Genomic DNA, 27,692 nt, shown 5'->3' on the forward strand with positions numbered 1-27,692 from the left:
TGAGTCATGTGTTTTAAAGGAAATCTAGCATCAGCAGGGCTCTATTTGGAAACCATACAGCCGGTGACCAAGCTTCCTGATATTACACCTGATAGAGAAGTGTAAAGTGTGTAAACCTTAGAGAGCCTGTTTGGTTTACAATGTACAATAATTGGATGCATGGGAATATTTATTGTGACCTGTTGGTAAGTGAACAGTGTCACCTATCACTTCTATAATTTGCACAGATCCTCCTTTAACCAATCTTCACAATCCTGCTGTCTGTTTTCTGCACTGATAACAACTAACTGGCTTCCCAAATATGTCCAGTCATGTTTGTTGGAATGCAAAACTAAACTGAGCAAACAATTTAAAATTTAAAAATTCAACTCATCGAAGATCTTATTAAACTGGGGTTTATAAGTAGAGACACAACAACTGAAAATAATTAGTTAGAAATTCATATTTTCAATTGGAATACAAATGTTCATTAGTTAGTCAGACAAACCCTGCATAACACCAGAAGGGGTCCTGGCACAGAATTCTGAGTCAGTATCTTGAAAACTACTGTTTGCCCCATATAATCTCCTTTACTTAGAATAGATTATTATAATTATGGCTTGTGGAATGTTGTCCCACTCTTCAGTGGCTATGTAAAGTACTTAGCTATTGAGGTTCATTCTTGAACATGGAAACAGTAGTTGACAAAACACCTTACGGTCCATTAAGTAGCTTTCGAACATATTATATGATTTTTTATCAGCGATGGAGTTTTCCTGATTGTCATGGAATTGTACACATTCAAATGTCCATTTTTTTGAGCACTTAATGACCTCTTGTCCATGTCAAGAACAACCCCAAAACCATGAAATGATCAAGCTGCGTAGTAAGCATGTTGACATGAACACCTGTCAAGGTGGATCATGGTAACATTTTAATTTTAAAATGTATTAATTATTCATATGGGCTTTTGCTGTTTTGTTTACAAATGTGCAGACAGTGTTAAGCACAATGTAAACAATGTATTTAAAAAGTTTTGTATGAGTAAAGATATTATTATTATTATTATTATTATTATTATTATTATTATTATTATTATTGGTGCAATACATAGATTTAATGTGTAGCTCAGTGCATTGTAAGTTTTCCATGCCTTACTCTTCTTCCTTCAACAAACATTGGCTTTGTGTAAGTGTCCTGCCATATTGAAATCTCAAAATACCTTTTGTATTCCAATATCTGTATTCTTTTTATTTTGCAACATACAGTATTATCATGACTTCATTATTATTTATCATGACTCTCAAGGAGTTCTCTCTCATTTTTGGGGGACGGGGGTAGCTCTGTTTAGGGCCCCAAAAATGCTTGAACCGCTCCTGGCCACAGTATAACTAACATTCTGCTTAATGGATCAAACTGGAATAAATACATAAAAATATCCGGAAAAACTAAATAGATAAAATTACAATAGTTGTCAGAAGATAAAAAACAAAACCAGAGCGAGGAAGAGTTGAAGAGAGCTCTGTTGTCATGTGCAGCCTGGATGTAGCAGCCAGCTAGCGTTATCAAAACAGTGTTGTCTGCACTGCAGGCACAGCGGGGCATTTTAACACCTAAATATCTGCGTTTTCACAGTAGCAGTTTTCCTGTGGCATAAACGCTGATGGTGTATTGTCTGGGAAAGCGAACATAACAAAAACGGGAAACGAACGACAGGCCGCAAATGGAGTCAGGGACCTCGCGTGAACGCCTAATCGGCGCGGGGTGCCCTGAACCGTCCGGTCCGCGGGAGGAAACACCGGGGGAAGAGGCTAAAGGCGGAGAGGGGAACACTGTGATGTTGAAGCGAAGAGGAGGAGACGAAGGCGACTCGGCAGAGGAGGTGAACGCTCATTGTGAAGTTGATGGAGATGCTGGGAACAAGATTAAAGCCGGAGATGAAGAGGATGGTGGCAAATATGAAGAGGAGTTGGACCCAAGAATTCAGGCATGATGCAAAATTGAAATGATTTTTATACTGGCCAAGTAGACGTAACGTTAGCCTATTATCTTTTGACGAATTCTCCAGTTTTAAAGTATTATAAACCGTATTCACGAAACTAAGCTGTAATAAACATGAATATGTATTGCATTAAGTCTGCTCCTTCCACAGACTGGTACCGGGGATGGGCAGCCTCAAGCAGCATCTCTGGGCTGCAACTATCCTCCAACTGAACACATCATTGCCTCATTTCCAATATCTGCCAGCCTCCCTTTTCCTTTATCTGCTTACAGTATAGATCATCTTTCCCCTGTGTTACCAGGAGGAGCTGGAGCACCTCAACCAGGCCAGCGATGAGATCAACAAGCTGGAGCTGCAGTTGGATGTGAGAAAGTTGTTTATGTCGCAATGACAATATTTGTATGAGCTGTCACCCAGCACTATTCACCTTAAATTTCAGAATGTCATGGCAGGGCTTGATGAATGTGATTTGGCGTGTTTTGTTGTGTGTGCTCCCTTCAGGATGCCAGGTCCAGCTACAGGAGGATCCTGACTGATTCTGCCAGGAAGCTCAACGCTCAGGGCTCACAGCTTGGTGCCTGCATTGAGAAAGCAAGGCCATACTATGAAGCCCGCAGACTTGCCAAAGAGGTGTGTTTGCCTTTGCAGCTACATGCAACTTTGCAGTGTATATGCACAAATTAGAATATAGGAGATATATATTTGGACCCTGTGTATCATGCTAAAACCTATGTGGATAATAATGTGATCCCAGCTTGTATACACAAGTGTTGGCATATTTCAGAGGTGGCAGGACCATAATTCATTGGGTGGTATGATCTAAAAATTGATTTGGTCATCTTGCTTGACCTGATCATCCCTCCAGAAGCAAAAAAGAGCAGGTTGCTGCAATGTGTTACAGCTCTTTCCTTTATTGCTAGCTGACAACATTGTGAGAAAACCACAAATTATCCCTCTTTTTTTTCGTTGGGTGAGTAACAGTAAAATAATTACTCAAACTGTCCGATGTAAATATGTATCACAGTTTACAGACCCACTTCCTACTTCACCTTTGACTCACTTTACCTCGTGCAGTTGTGCACACAGTTTTCTTGTACAATGGCGGATCTTTGGCGCTGTGTTTGCAGTCTGTGATCTTTTTCAGGTGTGTCCACTTTCAGTTTGACCTCCAGATAAATTTGTTTAGAGAATCTTGATAAATTCCTGACAACCTGTCTGATCACAGGTCCCGATCGATACAAGATTTTTGAGCCATGTACCAATATTGAGATATACCAATATCTGAGATTATAAAATCTGGTAACAATTAGTCAATATTTCTTTTACTTTAACACATAATATAAACAAATATTTCTAATTGAAAATGTTTTCCCATAAATTTGTTTATTAAAGAATTATGACGAATAAATGTAGTGAGCATTTTACAGTGTAAAAAAACAAAACAAAACAAAAATGTGTTCTCTGTTGGAAAAACTATGTAATGGAGACACTGTTTCTAAATGACTTCAAACATATCTTTGATATTTCTGTACCAAAATGTGTTTTTATTTATCACCTGACACTGATACCAATATATCGGAAATCAAAATATCGGCCCAGCTCGTATATCAATCGGACACTAAATACAACCCAACTTAAATAAAACCCAAAACCCAGCTTGAAAAAACTATTTCACATTCCAAAAGAAATCCTCAAATTCATTTGTGGATCAGAGGTCTTAAGTTAGTGCTCCATTTTTTTTATTAACAGTTGATCAAATAACTATGTGTAATGTGGAAGGGGTTGCTTAGTGAGGAGCCTACAGAGAATTCTCATCAACTTTGCTGCTCCTCTCAGCTCTATAGAACCTTTTAACCTCTTTCAGCTCTTGTTTTGGTTTTACAACCTGCAACTGTTTTAGTTCAGTCTCACAGTTCTCAACAACTTTGTTTTCACCAGCAGCAGCAGCTGCTTTCAGTGAAAAATCTCTGATAAAGCCACTGTACACTATCTTCCCAGCACCAAACAGCAGACAGACAGTGTTAAAGACTAGCTGGTGAACATAGTGGAGCATTTAGCAGCTTAAGAGCTAGATATTTTTCTCAGGAGTTTGGTGGAGACCAACCCAGAGCTAAAAGAGAGTGAATATTGGACTTACATTCACCAGGTGGACTCAAACATGACTCCAAACACATAATAATGCTCCTTGTCTGCTGGATGTGTAAACCGGCAACTATTTGCCAACATATTTTGCAATATCAACTTTATAAGGTGATAATATGTCAGTGTTGTGTGTACAGCCCCTCAAAAAGGCCCCAAAAATTACTTGATGCAGGTTTAAAAAGTCTCAACACAAATGTAACCCAATTTACACACATCAGGTGATTCATGCAGTTTCAACAATCTGTAACATAAATGCAAAAAAGATTAAAATTTAAAAGTTAGAAAAAAGTGTTTTTATCAGTTGTTAAGCATTATAATAGTTAAAATTATTAATATGCATTTAATGTTAATATGCATTGTATGCGTTATAGTAAATGCATTGTATACATCATGTATAATGCATACAACGCATTAAATTCATTAGTGACAAGCCTGTCATATGAAAATTATATTGGATTGAGTAATTGACATTTATATAAGATGTGTGGTGTCTTTCTCTCCATAGTTATCACACTGTCAGAACACTACACAGTTGCACTAGATAAATGCAGTGCAAAAGTAATGGTTATGCATATGCAGCAGCTTTAATGGCTGTAAGTGACGGCTGAGATTGAATGATTTGTATTTAAAGGACCAGTGTGTGAGATTTAGTGGCATCTAGCAGTGAGGTTGCAGATTGCAACCAAATGAATACCCCTCTCCCTCCCACTCCAAGCATGTGGGAGAGCCTACAGTGGCCGCGAAACTCCCAAAAAACGCAAAAGGCCCTCTCTAGGGCCAGTGTTTGGCTTATCCATTCTGGGTTACTATAGAAACATGACAGTGAAACATGGCAGGCTCCATGGAAGAGGACCTGCTCCCCATGTAGATATAAAGTGTTTAATTAAAATATACATATGAATATTATATTCCATTTCTGCCAAGTCCATTCTGCTAGATGCCACTAAATTCTACACATTGAATACGATTCCGGAGGAGTGGCTGCACTGGGAGTGAGCTCCTGATTACATCTTAAACTTGGACCCAAAAAAGTGCAACATTTTGCAAATTAACACTCAAAAATCTTCAGAAAGGACTCTATAGAAGAAGTCATTGCATTGATCAGCAAGGACAGTAGAGAAAACATCATCTTTGGATATATTTTTGAAATCAAAACAACTAGCTAGCTGTCAACTGCAAACTGCTACCTGCTGTTATCAATATTCCAAAGGAGATACAGCACTAAAGAAGCTAACAGAAGAGTTGTGTTTTTGTTTTTTTTTGAAAACAAGAAGAAAACTTAGAGGATCCTTGCTGGTAATGTAATCCATGCATGCTGGAGCCTCTCTATGCACCCTGGACTCAAGTAAATGGTAAATGGCACCTTTCTAGTCTTCTGACCACTCAAAGCACTTTTACACTCCAAATCACATTCACCTATTCACGCACATTCATACACTGAATGGGTACAGGGGCTACCATGTAAGGTCCCAACCTGCCCATCAGAGGAAACTGACCATTCACACACATTCATACACTGATGGCACAGCCATCGGGAGCTATTTTGGGGTGAAGTATCTTGCCCAAGGACACATCGGCATGTGGACTGGAGGAGCCGGGAATTGAACCGCCGATATTCCGATTAGTGGACGATCTGCTCTACCTCCTGAGCCACAGCTGCCCCGCTAGTAGTGATGGAATATGACTGGGCGTCACTGCTGACTCTGCTACCAGGCCAGTCCACGTTTTCAAATGTAAACATCAGATTAAACATCAAGTAAGACCATCTGTATATCCATCTCAACATCGAAGGAAACAGTCCTAGCCACATGGATCTTCTGGGGTTCCTAACCGCCCGGATGGCGGCCTTTTCTCCCCGCTGAGGTCGAGAGGAGATTCCGGTGCTGAGGGGCTTAAGAGGAGCATCTACCCTCTGGCCACTGGGATCCTGGATGGGATTGCTACATAGGATTGTCATCCGAGGTCGTTTATCGTACCACAGAGCATGTCTGTCTAAAACTGCGTCAAGTTCAAAGCAGTGTTTCATCAGCAAAAACACCTGCGCTCTGTTTCATGGAGTGCTTTTTGGACTACTGTTGGTACTCACTGCTGTATTACCTGCATGTGTCTGTCTGGCCAGAGCAATCAACACTGATGGAAAACAACTGAGAGACAGAGTGATTGAGCTTGGGACAAATGCTGGCTCATCAGTTGATGCTCCTACAGTGAGTTTTCATCATAACTTACTTGGATATTTTCCGATCTATTCCTCTGTCCTGCGGCACGGACGAGCCCATGTACCAGAGCAAATCACCGTTCCAGTGGACCGGTCATCTGCCACCCCATTTCGGAGAATAGCAGGTCTCCTCTTCATGCCAATTCTGCTCTCTGGAGATGTTCAGCTAAATCCTGGACCAGTGACCCCTGGAGTGCTGCGGAACTTCGATGCTGATTTGTGCTCAAGTATGTTTATGATGAATGAGCAGCATCTTTCTGAGCCAGGCTTCTCCCTTAACAGACTAAACTTTGTTTACACAAGGCATGATGTCTCAATGAATAACTTTTCGCTACCGGGCTGTGGAAACCTTGATAGGTCCAGTGTCTCTCTCACAAAACCTGCTGCTGACACCACTGTGTGTCGAAACCCTGCAGTGAGGACGCAGAGGTTATTCAAAACCTTCCAAACTGTCAATCACGCAAAAGTCTTATGGGACCTGAAGCTGAAACCGAGGGGGCTATTCGGTGGACATTTTAACATCAGAAGAATTACTGCAAAGAGCAATCAGCCAACTCATCTTGTGTCTGACTCAAATCTGGACTTTCTCTGTCTGACTGAAACATGGTTAAAACAAACAACTCCTGCAAGTGTGTTCACTGTGCCCTGATACCAATGTTTCAGAAGAGACAGACCTGATGGAAGAGTAGGAGGGGTGCTTTTTTATGTGAGAGACAACATCAAATGTGAACGTGTGGTTTATAATGTGAGTAACACGTTAGAATATGTTGGGATAAAAATGTCCTTTAACATCATAGGTATCTATAGGCCCCCTTCTGCAGATGACACTTTCTATGATCAACTCACAGAAGTCTTGAAAGAGTGCAATCTCAACAAAGAATTATTACTTATGGGTGATTTTAATGTGAACTGGGGGGATAAAACTAAGAGGAAAAAACTAAAAATGATCACAAATTCCAACTAAAACAACTAGTAAAAGGCCCAACTAGGATTGTAAAATGCTCCAGTACACAAATTGATCTGATATTTACTAACAAACCAGAAAGAATAACTAAAAGTTATAATTTAATCACTGGCTTATCAGATCATAACCTAACCCTGTGAGCGAGAAAACTGACTAAAAGTAGATTTAAGACCACAGCAACTAAGACAATGATCCTTCAATCCATACCCAGAGCTAAGCAAGAAGAATTTATCAATTAAATTAACAACTTGAACTGGGATGATGTACTGTCCTCTGATGATCTGGACTATGGCTGTGATACTTTTACTCATAGAATCAACTCTGTGAGGGAAAGATTTAATGTGAGGATACAGATAAAATCTAAAAATAAAAACAATTTACCGTGGTTTAAAGAAAATGTGTAGAAACTAATGAAATCTAGAGATGCTGCACTAAGGAAGGCAATGAAAACTAGAAGAGACACTGACATGCTGATTTATAAAGGTTTAAGGAACAAAGTTATCCAAGAGCTAATAGAAGCTAAATCTTGTTTTTATCTCAATATTTTGAATGAGGCAAAAGGCAACAGTAAATTGATCTGGAAAAACATCGGTAATCTTGCAAGGAGGGACCCAAAGGAGATTTTAAACTCAAAGTACAGGGAAAGTTGCTACAGGTCAGGTTTTTGAGCTGGTAGAGACTAATGACTTACAAGTAAACAAAATCATCAGCTCCTTAAAAAGTTCCTAAAGTAGAGATGCTTTCCAATTTGACACCATGTTTGTCAAATCACCCAAAGATATTTTAACTCCCCCTATTGCTCATTTAATTAACTTGTCTTTTAAACACAGCTTCTTTCCTGATGACTGGAAATGTGCCATCGTCATGCTTATTTTTAAATCTGGAGACCGCCTTGAAGCCAGTAAATACAGACCATAATTATACTGCCAGTACTCTCAAAGGTTGCTGAGAAAGTTGTCGTTAAACAACTGACAACATTTCTTAATACAAGCAGTTTTGGTCTACATTGTATGCAATTTGGCTTTAGAGCAAATCATTCCACCGAAACTGCTACCTTGCACTTAATAGAGCAAATTAAATCAAGACTTGACTAAGGAGGAGTAGTGGGTGCTGTATTTTTAAATATGTGTAAAGCATTTGATACAGTCAATCATGATGTTTTAATATCAAAACTCTCTAAATTTAACTTCTCATCTAGAGCACTGGCATGGATGTCTTCATATTTATCCAGTAGGATACAATGTGTTAAAGTTGGTGACACACTGTCCAGTCACATGAAGTGCACAATGGATGTTCCACAAGGGTCAGTGTTAGGTCCCCTATTATTTAGCCTATATATTAATGATCTCCTTCAACAGTGACATGATGTAGAACGACTAATGTATGCAGATGACACCGTTGTGTACACATGCAAAACAGCTGAGTTAGCTGCTGCTAAGCTAACAATTGCATTGGAAAGGATCACACATTGGCTTGATCAATCATGTCTGAGTCTAAATGTAAACAAGACAAAAGGTATGTTTTTCTCTAAAACTATGGTACAACCTCCTAATGCTGATATTTTCATCAAAGGTGAAAAAATTGACATAGTTACTGACTTTAAATATCTTGGTGTGACACTGGATCCAAATTTGAACTTTAAGAAACACGTTAAAAAAACAGTTAATACCATAAAGTACAACTTAGCAAATTTTAGACATATTAGAAACTATCTCTCTTTGGACGCAGCCAAGATATTTATGCATGCTATGATTCCTTCCCATATGTCTTATTGCATCACATGTTGGGGGCAGGCTGGAGAAACAGCCATAAAACCGCTTGAGTCCTTATACAAACAAACTCTAAAAAAATACTAAAAGAACAAAAAGCCAATGCATTTCCATCACTGTAGGTTAATGGAGAAATACAAGTTACTGAGCTTTGAGAATTTTCGATTATTCTCAAATTTGTGCCTAGTTTATAACATTTTAAATGGTTTGGTCCCTCCTCCACTATGTGACTTTGTGTACACTCACTCAGTAAGTTCTATTAGATCCTCCAGAATATCCTCTATACAAGATTGTACCATTTCGTCACACTGCATTTGGCCAATCAGCTTTCTCTGTGAAAGCCACAACTCAGTGGAATGCCCTACCTGATGATATGAAGAACTGTAGTTCTATCAATACATTCAAGGCCAAATTAAAAAAAACAACTAAAGACCAATCAGCTGTGTGACCACTGAGTCTAGTTTACATTATTAACTTCCAGTTGACATTGTGGGTGTATGTGATGTGCTGTTGTGTGTAGCTTTGTATTTTGTATGGTGTGTTCTGTGTGGGGTATTTTTGTTTTGGTTTGGTTTTTTTGTTGTTTTTGTTTTGTTTTGTTTTTTGGGTTTTGTTTTGTTTTTTGCTTTGTACTGTTTGTTGTTGTGCTGTTGTATGTTTTGATTGTGGGGGACTACGGATGCAAATTAGCTTCAAGCTAACTCAGGTGCAGTGCATCTTTAATGTTTAAAACTGCACACTGTCCCAATCAATAAATCTAATCAAATCAAATACACTGTACCTTTAATAAAACCTAATTAATTGTGTAAAACTTAGAACCCTTGAAGGAACAGGGCATGGAGTGGCAGTTATGTTTAATCAACATGCTGAGGAGTCATTTGAAAGTGTAATTGAACAAAAGGAAATTGCATGGAGAAAGAGCAGAAGTCTAGTTGAAAGCAATAAAGCAAATAATAGATTATTAATTTGAACTGTAAAGCAGTAAAGTCATTTGCAGTTGCAAAAATGCAAATAGGAAAATGAGGAAAATGTAATTAGTATCATATTCAAAAATGTTCGCTCATAAGTGTTTGCATTGCTATATGATGCAAACCACATCGTGTTTGAGGCTGTCATGTAAAGACTCCGTATCACAAAAACCATCCTCACAGTGATGCAGTCATCAATCTTTTAGCAGTGACCTTATGTTTTTTGGTATCCTCCATCCATCTGGGCTTCCTGCTGCATTCTCATGCAGAGATGCCGACCAGACCCTCCCATGTGATTAGAGTAACCTTGACTTTAACAACCTCCTCCCACACTAACACAGATGTACCTCTCTCCAGGCTTTGACAGAACTCACTGAGCTGCATGTCTAGAATGACTTTGTTCTTTAATCAGGATGAACTCCACTGACATTGAGTTTTTATTTCAAGGGAGACCTAAACAACATATAACTATTCTAGCAAACAGCCTTAAAGCCAGACTAAGTTTTGAAAGAAGAAATCGCACAATATGATATTTAAAAAGTTGAATTCAATAAAACATATTCTTGCTCAACTTAATATACTCAGGGGTTTTACTATATATGGAAATAATAAACATAACTGGAATGTGCATTTCCTGAAGAAAATGTGTGTGATCACTGCAAGCTGCTGCTTCTGCAGTAACATTATTTTTGTTGTAGAGCCACCTATGGGTGAAATTGCATCCGATTGTATAGACTTGCTCAGCGCCCCTGTCTGTACAGCATTCCCAAATATGGTTGCAATTGGATGATGCCTCATTAAGTGTATTTGGCCATGCCTACATAACTTTGGTAACCAATTACAGACAAACAGTAAGAGATATCCAGACACAGAGGCATATGTTTTGTTTGGGGTCATCTAAATATGGCATGTACCAAGTTTGGTAAAGAATGGATGAATTATGTACAATAAGAAACTTACTTAACTTAACACACAATTGTTTTTTTTAAGTACTTTTTGGGAAGTTTAAGCTTTTCTTCTAGTCAGCAATTAATGAAACTGTTTGTGAATACTCGATGTTGAAATTTAAATACCACTAAATTGGTGACATTGAAATATTGTACTTTGAATATTTATAGAAATATATCTGTCTATATAAAGCACAGAATCTCGTATGTATGTACGTTTGTCCTTTGCATATCTCGAGAACTGTTCATCTGATCTACTTCATACCTTGCAGGTGGATTACTGGGGAATCAAGGATGTGCAATGTCAATGTGTGAAGTTGTTTGGATGAGCGCCTCTCAAGAAATTTATAAAAATATCTCATAAACAGCGTTGATTTGCTTCTTCTTCTGCCTGTGGCGTCAACAAGCTGAAATACAGACAGCGCCACTCTGCCATTGCAGCCATATGGTGGTCGGAAGTGGGATTACATCCGTAGTGTTAATGGGTGCATCCCAAGTCTCTTATTTGGTATTTCCTCACTCCCTGCTCCTCACTCGAACCGGAAGTTGTTTTGGTCTGCCATTTTGAAGGCTGTCCCAAGTCTCTTATTTCTGCTTCAAGGAGCTAGGAGCGAGGAAGGATCTCTGAGGAGCTATGAGCGAGGACACATGAGAGCAGGCCTCACGGAAGTCTTTTACCAGCCGACACGCCCCCTTATTGAATATCAGTTATTGATTGGACGCTGCAACAAATCAGGCTGATCTGATGCATCACAACATCACTGCAGTTTCATACCTAAGTAGAGACAGATTACTCCCAAATTTTATATTTTATTTGTTTTATGATTCATCATCTAGTTAAAATCTGTGTTATTGTCTGTCTGATCAACAAAAGAAACATGAATAACTTTCTTCATTTATTAGAAAGATTTTTCTTTTCATGATCTGTTATTTCCCCCATTAACTGTTATTATAGATAAAATTAAAGTCAAGGAGAGTCTGTCTGTCAGAAACACAATTTAAAGACATTTATATTTTATTATTATTTGTTGTCATTTCCATTCAGTCACATGTGAAGCTGAAAATTCCAGAGCATGGGGTTTGATATGAGTTACATTATTTCCATTTTCCTTGAAACATTTAACCTAATAGACAATATCCAGTGTTTAAAAGACTCTGATCATATTCTTGGTTATTAAATAATGAATTCAAAATCAGAATATCATATATCAAGACTCAAATACACAGACTCAAATAATGACTCAAATAATGAATAAATAATATGAACGCATTCTGCCAGTAGAAATGGTTCATATGCCTCTGAGCAGGGCATAGTACACAGTATAAATACAGAATGCAGATTTTTATTCATGTGCGGGTGTTTGTCAAACAAGTAACAGACTGCAGAGAGAAAACAGCTGCTGGCAGTGATAACTGTGAGCCTTGAACTAATTAGTATTAGCACAATGCCCATGTGTGTAGACACAAACTCCATCAAAAGTCGCTACAGCTGACTGACAGCTGATCCAGCTGTGATCAGCTGCCACTGTCATCAGAAACAAAGTTGCTTCACGTGACGCTTCAGAGGAAAGAACGTTTCACATCTAAAAACAAATTTCCTTTTTTCCTCCCTCCTACCATGGTTTCCTCACAAAAGGACACAAGTGAGGGAAACGTGGATGCAATTTAAGAGACTTGAGATGTACTCACTGACATGAAAAAGTTTAAGAGACTTAAGCTCTACTATTGAACTGTGTACTGTGAATGAAACTTGTACGTTCAAGCCTTCCATTCCACGTCCCCAGTTTGATTGTGTCTGGATGTTATCCCCTCACTCGCCCCCCATGTTTCCTGTTGCACTATCTGCTATCAATAAAAAGGCTGACTCCCACCCCAAAAAAACTTTTATTCCTTGTATTTTGGGTGAATTTGATCATATAAATGTAATTTGATAGCATAGAGGTCTGATCAGTTCAATTCAGGGTCAATTGCTTGTGTTTTGGTATCCCGAAGGTTCAAGACTGAATTTTTCACCTCACATTTGGTGTCTGAATAATTCAATGTGTGCAACCTGACTTGATTTTTTTGACATAACTTGAATATTGTGATCACAATTTGACTAATTAAATAATTACTTATTAATTGTTAATCAAGTCACAAAACCTGATTTACATTGATTTACCCTCCAGTAATTTCAACAAGCACTATTTAGTAATGGTTACATTTCACAGTTAGGTGAAACACAACCGCAGTGGGAAGCTCGTGAGGGATCAAGTCCTTGTTGCTGCAGTTGTGACTCCTACTGCACAAGCTAAAGCCCAAATAACAATAAATAGAGCTAAACAATTAGAAATGTTACTGCAGAATTTAAATGGTAAACCCAAATGGTATATTTAAAATTTTGGTGTCTTAATAAAAATTTGAAAGGATTTATTGAGAAATTCTCAAAATGTACAGCTTTGATTGCAGTTTTGTGTAGCAGCTCCATGCTGCTTGTAGCAATTAAATGTGTATTGATGCAGTCAGTTGTGTGATTGGTTCATTTAGCTGCTGCTGTGTGTTCCTCCAGGCCCAACAAGAGACCCAGAAGGCAGCTCTGAGGTATGAGAGGGCCGTATCCATGCACACTGCTGCCAGAGAGATGGTGTATGTGGCAGAGCAGGGCCTTCTGGCTGACAGGAACACCATGGACCCAACCTGGCAGGAGATGCTCAACCATGCCACCTCCAAGGTAAACACCTTGCTCCTGGAACTTTGATTTCTACATAAGGAAGATGTGGGAATTTGGTAGTTTCTCTGAGGAGGGAAGGGAGCATGTGAAAAAAACAATATTTATATTTATATTTATTTAGTTATTTTTTTTTACCTGATTTTAGCTTATCAGATTTATCAGTATCAATGTACATGTTAATAAGTAACAAGAAATGTCAGCACAGAATTACCATATGTGATGTGTTTGAGATCATTTAGAGACAGTGCAGCCCTATGTCATGTCATGACACACAGTCTTTATAGTCTTAATTATAGATTGATGTTTGGAATATAAAACTGATAAAACATAAGGCCAAAGCACACATAAATCATAAGTTTGACATGTAGGTGAAAAAATCTGAATTTTGTTTTTGAAATAACTGAAATGGTTATCAAGATTTACTGATGTAAACAACTCTTTAAAGTTAATATAGTTATTGTGTGTGAGAACCTGTATTGAGAGATCTGTCATTTTATAGCAGGTGTCAATATTGTATTTAAATGTTGTTAGTGTGGCAGTAATTTTCTTTACACATGGATTACAGGTTGTGCCAGTAATTCATCTACATACAGCTGTAAGTTTACTTTATCAGTTTTTTCTGCCTTTCTGCCTGTGTGTTTACTGTCTAGTTTGTTTTTACTCTATAAAATGAATCACTCACTACATATCTTGTTCTCAGTTTGTTAATATGAAATTCATGGGATCTTTATGAAAAATTTTAATTTGTTTATGTCATGTTTTTGTTAAAAAACAAACATTGGCCATCTGATTTTTGAACTCTCAAATATGAATATCAGTATTGGCTTCAAAATTCTAGTATTGAACTCTAACATAAATACTGGCGAACGTATTTTACGACATTATATCAGAAATGTTTATTGCTGTCTTTCACTTGTTACCTAGATCTCCAGACATGACATTAAGTCTGGATGGTTAGTGCCTAACTGCAATGCCAGAGTAACAGAGATACCAAGTAAAACCAGAACATAGTTTTCTGTTCCTGAAGTAAGAAAATCTAATTCAAAATCTTATTATAATATTGCTGACTATAAAAAAATCCAGCCTTTGAATACAACCTTGCTAAACAGTATGTTGTGTGGTTCACTTCATATGTCAAGACAGGGATGATATATTTAAAAAACAATCTTGTATCTTGTACTTGTACTTGTATTACTGTTCGTAGGTGCCTTTTGGCCACAAGCACACACACCATCGCCAGTGAAATGTCACCAGCTGGACAGACTGAGGCGAGTCGAGTGGTCATTGCTAGTCAAGACATGGCCTTAATAAAAACAGCATGGAGGGGCAGATATTATAACTAAAAAGTCTGAAAGATGACATTAGAAGAGAGCAGAGCATGGGGGGTGGATATGATAGAGATGGTAAAATGTCACAGGAGAGAGCTGTAGTTTTTTGAACGCCAACAAACTCATTGTTTAACTCTCTACATTACATTCACACTAAGCTGGCTACATCTGAAAATACATGTATATTTTGACCCTCGGTCCACACTAAGCCTGCATTTTTCTCACCAAAAAACTAAGCTTATCAAAAACCTTCTCGGAAGCTGATTAACCTGAAAACGCTGGCTTCACCTTTTAGTGTGGAATCAACATCTCAGTTGCAGCAGGTCTGCAATTACTGTTCACCTGGTTAACAGGTAGCGTACAGTATATGAACTGTGATCAAATCATTGTTCAACACTGGTTCAGAAACATTCATGTATTCAAGTAAATGAGAACAATTAAATTGTGAGTTAGACACAGTCTGAGTGTTGACACAGAGCAGGAAGGGACTGCAAGGTTTAACCAGCTGTAACTGAGAGTTACTCGGCGTTTCTGTCCCACTCCTCACCACATGTTGGCTGTGATGCACAGTATGAGACACTGAATAAACTAAATGACTAAATAACTCTCTTAATGAAGCAGAACAAACTGGAGTAGAAGCTTTGGATCTCCAAGATTCAGCAGTCAGGATCTGGAACAACAAGGACTACTGAGCCATTCAGGCTGATCAGTCAAAGCAAACTATTGCCCATTAGTCCCTGCCAGTGGAACACCAAGAGCAGCCCCAGATTGAGCACCCTGGACAGCGGTCGTGACACTTGAAGGATAAAAGGATGCCTTGTGGTCGTCAGGTTTCCATCCAAATGTAGCACTCTTTCAAACTGAATTTACTGAAAATCAGCAAAGAAAAAAGGGAATTAATGCACATTTTCATTCACTACTGTTATGTGAATATTAGGAGATAAACAGTTGGTAGTGCTAATTCTCAATTTGGTGCCATTAAACTATTAATGGCACCACCTGCAGAAGAAGAGGACATAACGAGATGGTGTCATTACAAGAGCGGCAGTCAAAGCTCAAATGATGGAAAACCATCTGGAAAATATTATTTTCCACATATCCTATTTATATTATTGTTTCATGTATTAAGTTGTGTAATATTACAGTCTCCTCATCACTCCACACAGATCTGATGTTTTTTTCTCTTCAGTGGAAGCTTCACTGACACTCATCAATTTATTCACTAAGTCTGTTTCCATTGCTACATTTTGTTCTTATTGATACACCAACTTTTCTACCTCAGCCAATCGTTACAACTTTTCTGTGATATTTCAAGATGTTTTTGTATTTTTTTAAACTTCAATACAGATCCAAGCTGATCTTCAAGTTCAAGGCACAGTAGTTTCAAGTCGCACCATCCGTCACTGTTTGAGTGAAAATGGGCTCCATAGTTGAAGACTCAGGAAGATCCCACTTCTCGGAGGGAGACATAAAAAACAAGACTGCACTTTGCCAAAATGAATGTTGACAAGCCTATGTTTACAGAAGAAAAGATGAAGCCTTCAAAGAAAAGGACACCATGCCTACTGTGAAACATGGAGGAGGCTCAGTGATGTTTTGGGATTGCTTTGCTGCCTCAGGCACTGGGTGCCTTGAATCTGTGCAGGTCACAATGAAATCAGAGGACTATCAAGGCATTTTGGAGCGAAACATACAGCCCAGTGTCAGAAAGCTGTGTCTTAGTTGCAGGTCACGGGTCTTCCAGCAGGATAATGACCCCAAACATAAATCAAAAAGCACCCAAGAGTGGATGAGAAGAAAACATTGGACCGTTCTGAAGTGGCCTGCTATGAGTCCTGATCTGAATCCCATTAAACATCTGTGGAAAGAGCTGGAACTTGCAGTTGGGAGACGGCAGCCATCAAACCTGAGAAAACCTGGAGCAGTTTGCTCAAGAAGAGTGGGTCGAACTACCAGTGGAGAAGTGTAGAAACCTTATTCAGAGTTACAGAAAGCACTACAGTTATTGCCTCTAAAGGCTGTGCTACAAAATATTAAGTTAAGGGTACTAATGTTTAAGTTTCAGATATATATTTAATGTGAAATAAAGAATGATGGATACCATATACTTCTGTCAGTTTCAACTTTTTTTTAAGGTGTAAAAGTACCAATATTTTCGGCCCCATCTGTATCTTCTCTGCCAGACAGATGACTTAATGTAGACAACCCCCAGTTGACTACTGCTCACCCTCACAAATCACTGATGATTTATATGCACTCAAATCAAGGTTGACTACACTAATCTCCAAAGCAGCCATTATGCTGTACATCCCTGCGCTGCATTATGATTGGCCACTTGATTGGAATTACTTTGGAGTATTGGTAACATTGTAAAGTTTGTGAAGAGATCCTTAACTCGGTTACTCACCAGGACAAGCACTTCCTTGAATGAATATCCAGTAATCCATCATTGCCGGGGGGAAGTTTGAATAGCATGGATGAAAGAGCGAGTCTCCTTTTCTCTCAGTATTAAACTTTAAAGGTCATTGTGCTGTTGCAATGTTAATGATTGATGGTGACTGGTAAAGGTGCCTACAGAGTTCAGTTAGAACTGTAGTCTGTTCTGCAGTCAGGCCTCCCTGCCATGTAGGAAATTTCTGTAAAACTATTGAATTTAGACAGGCAGAGTTAGCTGAGTATGACCAGTGCCACATAAAATTAATTTACCTTGGTTTTGCAGCCAGGGTTCCATACAGTGCATGCGGGAAATAAAAGAAATGCAGAAAATATATTTTTTGTTGATTTTGAAAAGTGTAAACATTAAATGGAGGCTCAGTGAGAATTACTACAAATGTCAATATGTCAGTAATGCACCATTGTTATTACTGTCAAATATAAACTACATTTTATAAATTGCACATTAAGACAGGTGTAGTGTATTTACATTGAACATCCAGGTCACCTGTTGAATATAGAAGCACAGTACATTCAGCAAAGAAGAAAAATTGGAGACATTTTATTGTAATTATTAGGTAATTTATAGTCATAGTTATAAGATTCACATCTCATTATTATGACTTGGTATTTTAAAATTACCAAATGAGATGTAGTACCTACTACAACTATTTCATAACTGACAATCTGACAATCGCATCCACGTCATGCAGTCAATGTCCAGGTTTGTGGAGGGGGGAAAATGGGCAGGGTTTGAACAACTCTCTCTTTTCATTCTTCATGCAACTATTTCTGTTACTTTTTGTGTGAACTAATGAGTGCAACACCATGCATGTCGACAAGGAGTAACTGTCTGAATGTATGCACCATTATTTCTATTTGCACCACTCATGACGTCCAATTCCTCTCTATGACCCCAACTTTGAGTGTGGCCATTCAAAACAGTTATAAACAGATGTGATCACACAACACTATAGCTGCTTTTACACCGCATGGTATGGCTCGACTCGACTCTACCCACTTTTTTTGCTTTTTCATTAGGTGAAAGTTGTGAATTGTACTTGGTACCAAGTACATTTTTAGTATCACCTCCGTTGAGGTTCCAAGCTAGCTGAGCCGATACTAAAAGGTGATGTGAAAACACTGCATACCACTGATTGGTCAGAGAGAATCGTCACTAGAATCATCACTTGCATGACACGGGACATCCTGCAGTGGAAAATTAATGAATGTTAAGGAAAAATATGAAACTATAATGGCGTCTGTTTCCACAGTAAATCATCTGTTGAGTGTTTGATGGTTATTTATTTGTGCTTTACAATGTAACCAACGTAAACAGTCAGAAAATAACTATATAACTACTATTTATTGCTCTCATTCACTGGCTTTGTTCTCTCTACTGCTGCTCTATCTCCTCGCTTGACCACCGCCACGCTGTCTCTCTCTCTCAGCTCACTTGTGCTCTCTCTTTTTTTTAAAATGAGTTGGGATGCCAACAACAAAGTCTAACTTTATTTTTAACATTATTAAGCAAAGAGAAATGTACTCCCCTCATCCAAAACTGGTCCTAAATCTATACTTGAGTACTTCCTTGTTTTATGAATGAAGCGGTACACAGACACACAAAGCAGCAGTGCAATATGTGTTTGACCAATCAGCGACGGTCCTCCCTGCAAACCCTGCCCCCATTGAGTGGTTACTATCTGCAGTGGAAAACAAAATCCCAAAAAGTACTTTCTACCAAAAGCAAGCAGAGTAGAGTTGAGCTGGTACCGTGTAGGGGAGACCAGTGATAGTTGTAACATTGGACAGTTGTAACACCTTGAATTCCTCCAATCAGAAACAAGCTACAGTGATTACACTCACTCCACACATGCTCAGTTAGATTGTCTTCTTTCTTACAAAAAAGGAGCCACATTTGAAACTCCCAGAGAAAGTTACCAGCAAAAGTGGGTTTTTTTAGATAAAAATGTAACTTTCCTATCAGATGTATTTTTTTGGATACTATCCTGAGATCAGATGTCTAGGAATCCAAACAAGTATTATTAGAATCACTGTTTTGTAAGCTAAAAATAGAAATGGCAGTCAAGTTAGTTAACATGAGGTGAAAGAATGGCTGGTGATACTGGGACGGTTGTAACGCCTTGTTACAACTGTTCCTAAACCAAGTTTCATGTATAAAAGTTCAATATGAACTGGATGGATGGGTAGATAGATAGATAGATAGATAGAAATCACTTTCGCTTTCCGCTGCCTCAGGATAGCAATGCGCCAACAATTCGCCTGACCACACCTCACTTTAAGACCAACATGCCCATGGGTGCTCAGATGGGCACAATTGCATTTGCTATTTAAACAATGTGGGCGCTGGACGGGAAAATGACAACTGCGTCGGTCTTAAACTAACAAGACACTTGTGACACTTGTGTCACTTAAGACACTTCTGTCGTGCTTGGTGCCGCTTTGCACTGGGCGTAAGATAGGGCCCACTGTGTTTACTAAATATACCAAATATATAAACATACCTTAAATTAACCCGTTTACTAATGTTTGATAAATTCTCCTGTAATTCTCATTTTTATATGATTCATTAATTTAGCTTTATTGGCAAGACAGAGTGAGTAATTGTGATGATACATGAACACTTGCATATCATGTCTAGTGTTGGCAGAGGGTCATGTGTGGTGTATATGATAATGCAGTGTGCCTTCTGTGAGTCTTGTTTCTTGTGCTGGGCAGGTTAACGAGGCAGAGGAGGAGCGCCTTCGCAGTGAACGGGAGCACCAGCGAGTCACACAGCTCTGTCAGGAAGCTGAGGCTCGTGTACAGACCCTCCAGAAAGCACTGAAGAAGGTCATCCTCAAGTCCAAACCTTACTTTGAATTGAAGGCTCAATTCAATCACATTCTGGAGGTGTGTACCAGCAGTGATTTTCTATACAATATAACAAACACACAACATGTGTTCATACTGTGAACAACTTGGGTGATGATTTAAGCCTTTCTGACCAGGCGTGAGCAGGGACGCTGACCTTGAACAATACTACACATGAATTAGCATCTTTTCTGTTGATGTACTTTACCTGTGGCTAGTTTCAGCTACAATGATAATGAAATGTCTGCAAACTGCGCATGTTTTAATGGATGTGATTGATTTAACATGCAGACATTTGTGGCTTAGAGGCATTAAAAAGTGCAAGTCAAAGCATTCAACCTTCAGTGATGTCATTTAAATTTTAATAACCCACATATCCTGAAGCTTTGCCCCATGAAGCTCAGCTGCTTTGAGTTGCTTTATTTTTACTATAACATTTTGTGAGGGCGAAGTTGGAAGATTTGAACAAAGTTGCAGGGGCTGAATGTGAATTATCAAGAACAGATTAAAGATTTTGGGTAGAGCTATCTTTATTATTGTTGCTATTCTGGTAAATCTGGTAAAAATGGTAAATCCCTCCAGTGATTCAGGTCATCTTCTATTGTCCGAATAATGGGCTGAGGTGTAGATCATATAATTCTGACAGTAGGAATGGACGATATGGCTAAAATCCTCCATCATGGATATGTATGTCATTTAACCTTAATCCTACCGACAGACCCCAGTTATAGGATACTTTTTGTCATATCTCACAGGTGCTTTATTCTATCATTCCAGTTCTTCATGACTTTGTCAATCAATTTGTTCCTAATGATTTCATACCATTGTTTTCTGTTTCTGTTTTAATTAGTGCTTTTTAAAAATGCCAAAGTATAGGGGTCCTTGGGGACCCCAGTCAAAAGCACCCAATTCTGCCTATGCAGTTTTAATAGATGGAACTATTTATTGAATTCATATTTGCCATGGGTCTTAATTTAAAGTATCACACATAGCAGTAGGGTAGGGGCACTCTGTCAGTCAGATTGCAAAAAGCTGGAATTTGTATTAAAGAAAAGTATTTATTTTTGTTTTACACAATATGCAAATTAACTGTAACTTTCCTAAAATAATAATAATCTCTTTTTTCAGATGACATTAATTACATAACTAATAACATTTTGAGAAGAAATCAAGTCAACATTTTGCTATGATGGTTGTTTCTTACAGCAGTTTATTCTTGGGGTCCCCAGGTACCGCAGTCAGTAGTTTTTGTATATTAAATATGTTGGTAGGATGAGGGTTAATGATAAATATTATGATATAGTAACCTTTCTACTAAAGCAATCAAGAAACTGTTAATGGATAAAAGAATCAGATAGGAATGTCTGTTTGAATAATCCTGAACAATCCGTATACTTCATCACATTGATGCAAAAATCATCATATACAAATCCAATATTCCCATAAAGCAGTCTTGCTGATTGATTTGTAATATCACCCTAATGAATAACAACACATCATTTACAAAAAAAAAATATGTTGTTTTGTCTTTTAGCTCTCCAGATAGCTGTAATATTTAGCTGCTAAATAGTTTGATTAATATGGTGAAGAGTGAGGGAGAGAGAGGACATCCTTGCCTGGTACCCCTGTGCAAAGTGAAAGTATCTGACGGTAGCATTGGCTAAATGACTTTCCAATCCCAAATTTCTTTAAGTTGCTGATAAGAATTTCTTTTTAACTGTCAAATGCCTTTTTGCATCAAGTGATTAATGTTAGAATATTTATATTTTGAGTGGTTGAAAAATGCATTAAGTTTAATAGTTTGCAAGTATTTCTGAATGTCTTTCATTAATCAGGTTGTATGAGGAATAGAATAACTGTTTTCATCCTGGCAGCTCCAGACTTACTAATCATTTAAACTGAAATGAAATGGCATGTTTTTTTTCTGCTACAGCATACTTATCTGCTCTGTAAATCACCTTTGCTCTCCTTTAAAAAAAAAAAAAAACCCTGTATCCCACAAGGAAGACGATTAAATATTTTATTTGGTTTAATGAAGGCACCGGTTCAACACAAGAGCCAAATAACAACAGCCCACATTAGCTTTCCTGCTGAAGTGATGAACACACGTCTGTTCCTGGACCTTGTCTTGCTGAGGGCTAATTAGCTATAACCTGCAGTTTGCAGCTGCAGAGGGTGATGATGAAATGTTGGTGTGTGGCATCATTTTCAACTCATGGAATGCTTTTGTTAGCTCTGTAGCCATGCTAGCTGTTACAGTTTATGCTTACAACCCTGCCCATGCTATCTCCCTGTCCCGTCTGCATTTTGCAGACAAGTAAATGTTGCCAGGCTTTATCCGATGTGACTGACCTTTCATTTGTGGAGCCTCTGCTACCTCACTTGAGTGACAAGCTAACCTTACTTTAAAGCAATTACTTTGCACTAAGTCAGCATTGTGTTGAGTCCCAAATTCTTCCTCCTATGACTCCTCATATATATTGGTGATTATTTCAAGCCTACTTTACTGAAGGCAACAGAGAATGCAGGGAGGTCAGATGGACAGTGCATTTTAGGAACACCCCCTGCTGGAGTACACAGCACAACCTGTTGCGCTGAATTTTTTGAAATCCAACTATTTTTCAGATTATTTTTTCCACGTTAGAACAGTAGTTTGAATGTCTAATAAAAAAATGACAGGGAACACTTTGTTTACATTGACTCTCTGTGCCCCTCTCCGCTCAGCTGTCAATCATACACGTACACACCCACTCAGAAGCTTAGAGGCTAGAGGAACATTTCTGATTTATCTCTAAAGACCTTTTGATAATAAAAGAATGTTAGCAATAAACATTTAAAAATCACTTTGACATGATTTTAGATGCAAAATGGATAACAAATTGCGAATTCAGTTTGACTTAAACAATAGGATGATAAAGGCAAAGATTAATGAGAATGCTTTGACTGTTTGCAGTGTGTCAGCCACAGATGCCTGCATGTACACTTCAGTTGAGTGCTCAACCAAAGTACAATGAAATAAAAGTGAAAATGTCTTTTAAAAATCTACTCCATTGGTGTCTGTCAAGACTACAAATTACAAGACTAGACTAGTTACTTTGAGCCTTGCTGACTTCCTGTCACCTGTCTTTCAGGAACATAAGGCTAAAGTAGTACAGCTGGAGGAGCAGGTGGCAAAAGTAAAAACACGGTACTCTGTGGCTCTGCGGAACCTGGAACAGATCAGTGAGCAGATTCACGCACAGAGGGGGCGAATCCGGACCAGCAGGGGGCGGCCTGCTGTCTGTGGGGGTCGGAGTCCCCCTGTAGGTGCTGAGGCTGAAGTCAGAGCTGCTGTTGGGATTCATGTCAATAGCTGCGCTGGAGTTGGCGGAATAGAGAATGACTGGGCAGACGGTGAGAAAACCAGGCTGTGGGTGGAGAAGCACCGGGAGAGCGGCTGGGGCCAAAGGGAGCGGCTGGAGGTGGAGCAGGCCAGCTCAGACTGCATGTCCGTCATTAGCCTGCAGACCATTGCTTCTGACCTGGAGAAGTGCGACTCGGTGGAACACCTGGGTGACCTCAGTGATGGCGGGAGCATGCTGGGTGAGGAGTGGGACCGGGACAGGAAGACTCCGCAAAAGCAAGTCAGCAGGGAGGCAGTGGCTGATGGGCCCCAGCATGATGGGGCCCTCCAGGAGAAGGGAACGGTTAGTAAAGAGAATCAGGAGAGCTTCATCAAGCAGCACCACAGAAGTGTTAGTCTATGATAGTCAGCAGGAGGAGGAAGCTGATGAGTGATGATGAGTGAGGATTATGGCGAGTGTATGAAGGGGGATCAGAGAGGAAATGAGAGGGGGAGAGAAAGCACCCTGACTGAGAGGTGGAGGAGGAGCTGGAAGGAATGTGAATGGAGAGGGCTGACAGTGATTGACACTGCAGTTAGGAATAGCAGGAAGGTTTGGCAGGTACATTGGCCGCACACTAATGAATCCTTACATGACAGCAATAAACAGAGAGAGCAGTCCTACAGAGAGCTATCAGACCTGTGACAGTGTCTGGTCCTGTCTGTCAGGAAGTGCATGAAACAAAGCTAATCACTGTAGAGTACAAACAGTGTAAACACATGTTAGTGTTTAATTCATGCGTCTGGTTTTTAATGTCCCCACAGACCATTTAAAAAAAGTCCATCTCTGTGTTGACATGGTGTCAGCTTGTTTTCTTGCTTTAGAGATGGATAAATATGCTTCTTGTTTAGTTAGTTTGTTATGACTTTTGGTCTCATTTTTGTAGCTTTGGCCATCATTGTTATCAGTTAAAATAACACTGTACTCACAAAAGCAACTGTTGAGATCTACAACTAAGTCGGACAAGGCGGGAAACAAAAGCAGTCAAGACAATCACACAGGTTTTAAACAAGCCAACAGTTCATCCAGATTATCTAAAGCACGTTATTAGAGGTCAAACTGAAAGTGAGTGCAAGTTAAATAATTATCTGATAATCCATCAGTATTATTACCAACTTTTTGCTTTTTTGTATTTTGCATGAAATGTATGGCACCCATGTTAATCAAGAAGATCCAAAGAGTTCTTGCAAAGAGTTTTTGCTCTGTGTCCAATCATAGTTTGGGGGTGGGGCCATGGGCATAAATTATGTTGCTATGCTGCTCTCAGCTTGACAGCACTGAAGTGCAATGCACCCCCTCACTTCTGTGTTGTGATTTGATTTTAATGTGGCGTGGAAAATTCTTGTCATAATGAAAAACCCAAAAGGTAAATAACTGTCCTTTTAACATTTGTTTTTTCATTTAATTATGACACAATAAATGCATATTTAAAAAGGAAATACTTATTACATGTGTAATGTATTGCACTTTATTTCCTTGTTTGATTTATTTATTTGTTTGGATACTTGGATAATGCAAACTGAGATAAACCCTTACTCACTCTCTATGACTCTCATCTCAATGCATCATAGCTGGTGTCAAAATACCTGTGCTTTTTGTTTTTTATGTAAAATCCCATACAACGGCAGCAATGTGATGCATGTCTGCTGACTACTGTACCATGACTGCCTCTGTCTAAATGGTGTCTCTGGTGTGTGCTAATGGCATCAGTTGACACAACACTAACAGGATGGAGTTTCACTGCCAGCTATTCGAATGCAGCACTTGAACTCCTGGTTCAGGTCAAATGACAGAAGAAATTATGCTTTTGGCCTCAATGCAATTCAACTGAAGAGTTTCTCTGACCTTCTGAAAGGTACCCACAGAAAAAAAACAGAAAAATCTTATATTTCTCGCTGAATCTCAGTGTGGGCCAGAATGTTTCATCTTCATGTCAAAATTTAAAAACCCCTTAGGGGTTTGGTCTTGGAAATTTTTCCTTTTCATCACATTTGAGTTTGGCCTGAATATACACCTTCGTTTTCTCTTCCAAATACGTTTGACTAACCTGGCGGTTTGTTTCCAACCTGCCTGATCATCTGACTGCTCATGTTTCTTGACTGGCAGACTTCTTCTTTTTAGTGATGTTACCATGTTCCCAGATCTCAGCTGTTAACTTGTATTAATTTGTGAGGAATTAGGTCGGAAACTATAAAAATAAGACCCAAGTTGTAATAAACTGGAATACTGTTTTGTGGCAATAGCAAAAAAAAGGGTAATATAAAAACAAGAGAGGTACTATATTTTAAGCAGGCCTTATCTTCTATCACTATACACATTTTTATTTAAAATAATGTGGCCAAATACACTTTTCCATTGCCTTATAAAGTGACTATAGCCATATGGGGTCAGTTGTATAAATCAATATGTAATATATTGATAAGATCATCAACTAAGTGCAGTTTGATGGAGTTATTGTGCTGCAGAGACATTAACCGCCAATAGTATCATAAAATGAACGTTACCGACTGGTTTTGATATTGCCTTAAAATATACACAAAGCCTCTTTGTTGGCCTTGAATGATTTAATTTTGTCTGCGCAAAACTGCTTACATAGTTTACTTACCTGAAGATGTAACTTACAAACTCCAAGACTGCAAGATCTTATCATGAAAAAATCTATTTACTGTTACACTAGGGCTTCTAGTTCCACAGCGGTATGGTATGTCGGTATGTGCTTGCGGAGAAAGAGCAGTGATGGAAGGACTGAATGATTAATCATTTGTATTGAAAAATCCTGGTTGCACACAAGCTGCCATCACTGTGCTGGCACCTCACTTGTAAACCTGTATAAACACTAATGTTTGTAAAGGATTTCACTTTTTGGGTGCTTATGCCAAGAAATCTGTCCAGGCAGTCCTGTAAAATCATCTGTCATCATATGCCATTAAAATAAAAGTTGTAATATAAAAACTTAAACTTTTCAACAAAATTTGGTTCCATTTTATCAGACGGCTACATGGATTTTCTGGGCTATGCTGTTGTCAGTGCTCCCACAATGAACTTTAACTTTGGAAAAAATGGAAAGTAAAAGCCACAAGCCTCTGCTCCATGAAATATATTCATAAATATCCATGAAATACTCATGTTTTGATTGCATTCTGATCTGCATGTCAACCAGGGACCTTTAAAGAGTGATGTGCCTATAAATGGTGAGCCACCACCCCACATATTTCTTGCTAGCTTGATACTAGCATTACATTTCCTAGCTGAAATTCCCCTTTTACACCACCACAAATTTCCAATTTTTATTAAATAATGCATTTCTTCTGTTTACAATGCAAGAAATCAAAAAGTTTGATCATTTGAACGTTAAGTGCCCACTTGATGCCAGTTTACCACCATGTAACTAGAGGCCCTGCACAGATAGCCATATCCCCATTTATACCTAGAAAAAAAGCCAAACGGCTAATTTGAATAACATAACATTTAATATAAAATCAAGCTAATTTGTTGTTTGAACATCGTATTTATTGTAACTCAATGGGAAGGAAATGGAAGGTTGTTTTTACTAATGTGTATGTTTTAAAGTTGTCTCATTTCACTTCATACATTTACATCAGTTACTACTGTTCATTTAGAGGCAGTAAAAGCTGAAACAGAAGGACTTCAACTTGTACCTTAAACAGTATTGTGTTTGCAAACTTTGTTTTGCAAACCTTTGCTGTGATTTTATTTAAACAGAAAAGTGGGTTTGCATAACTGGTTGCGTGTTTGCACTTGGTTTCTTTCTTTTATTTAATGACATCAGTCTAAACACTGGTTTACAACTTTGCTTTAGAAAACGTATTGACTACTATATTTGTTCAGAGTGAATGTAAAATTTTAAAAGATTAACTAATGTGTAATACTGCTGAACGTAAGCTACTGTATGTACCTTATTTAACTTGCAAATATTATTTTATGGAACTTCATTATTAAAAAAGTTACAGTATTTAA

At 38.5% G+C, this 27,692-nt stretch overlaps 1 protein-coding gene across 1 annotated transcript; it reads left to right on the forward strand.

Moving 5' to 3' along the window:
* The first annotated feature begins 1,298 nt into the window (after positions 1-1,298).
* Positions 1,299-27,692, forward strand: sh3bp5lb (SH3-binding domain protein 5-like, b). Its single transcript, XM_067611728.1, has 6 exons — positions 1,299-1,966; positions 2,283-2,345; positions 2,483-2,611; positions 13,535-13,696; positions 20,197-20,370; positions 23,463-27,692. Exons 1-6 carry the CDS (start codon positions 1,703-1,705, stop codon positions 24,075-24,077), a joined length of 1,407 nt encoding a protein of 468 aa, XP_067467829.1. The 5' UTR covers positions 1,299-1,702; the 3' UTR covers positions 24,078-27,692.

Source organism: Thunnus thynnus, chromosome 15 (genome assembly GCF_963924715.1).
Source record: "Thunnus thynnus chromosome 15, fThuThy2.1, whole genome shotgun sequence".
NCBI classification, from domain to species: Eukaryota; Metazoa; Chordata; class Actinopteri; order Scombriformes; family Scombridae; genus Thunnus; species Thunnus thynnus.

Excerpts from the sequence above, each read along its gene's own strand:
- sh3bp5lb (XM_067611728.1), top strand. The coding sequence starts at position 1,703 with ATGGAGTCAGGGACCTCGCGTGAACGCCTAATCGGCGCGGGGTGCCCT. Across the intron at positions 1,967-2,282 it reads AGTTGGACCCAAGAATTCAG|GAGGAGCTGGAGCACCTCAA; the intron begins GCATGATGCAAA and ends CTGTGTTACCAG. Across the intron at positions 2,612-13,534 it reads CCCGCAGACTTGCCAAAGAG|GCCCAACAAGAGACCCAGAA; the intron begins GTGTGTTTGCCT and ends GTGTTCCTCCAG.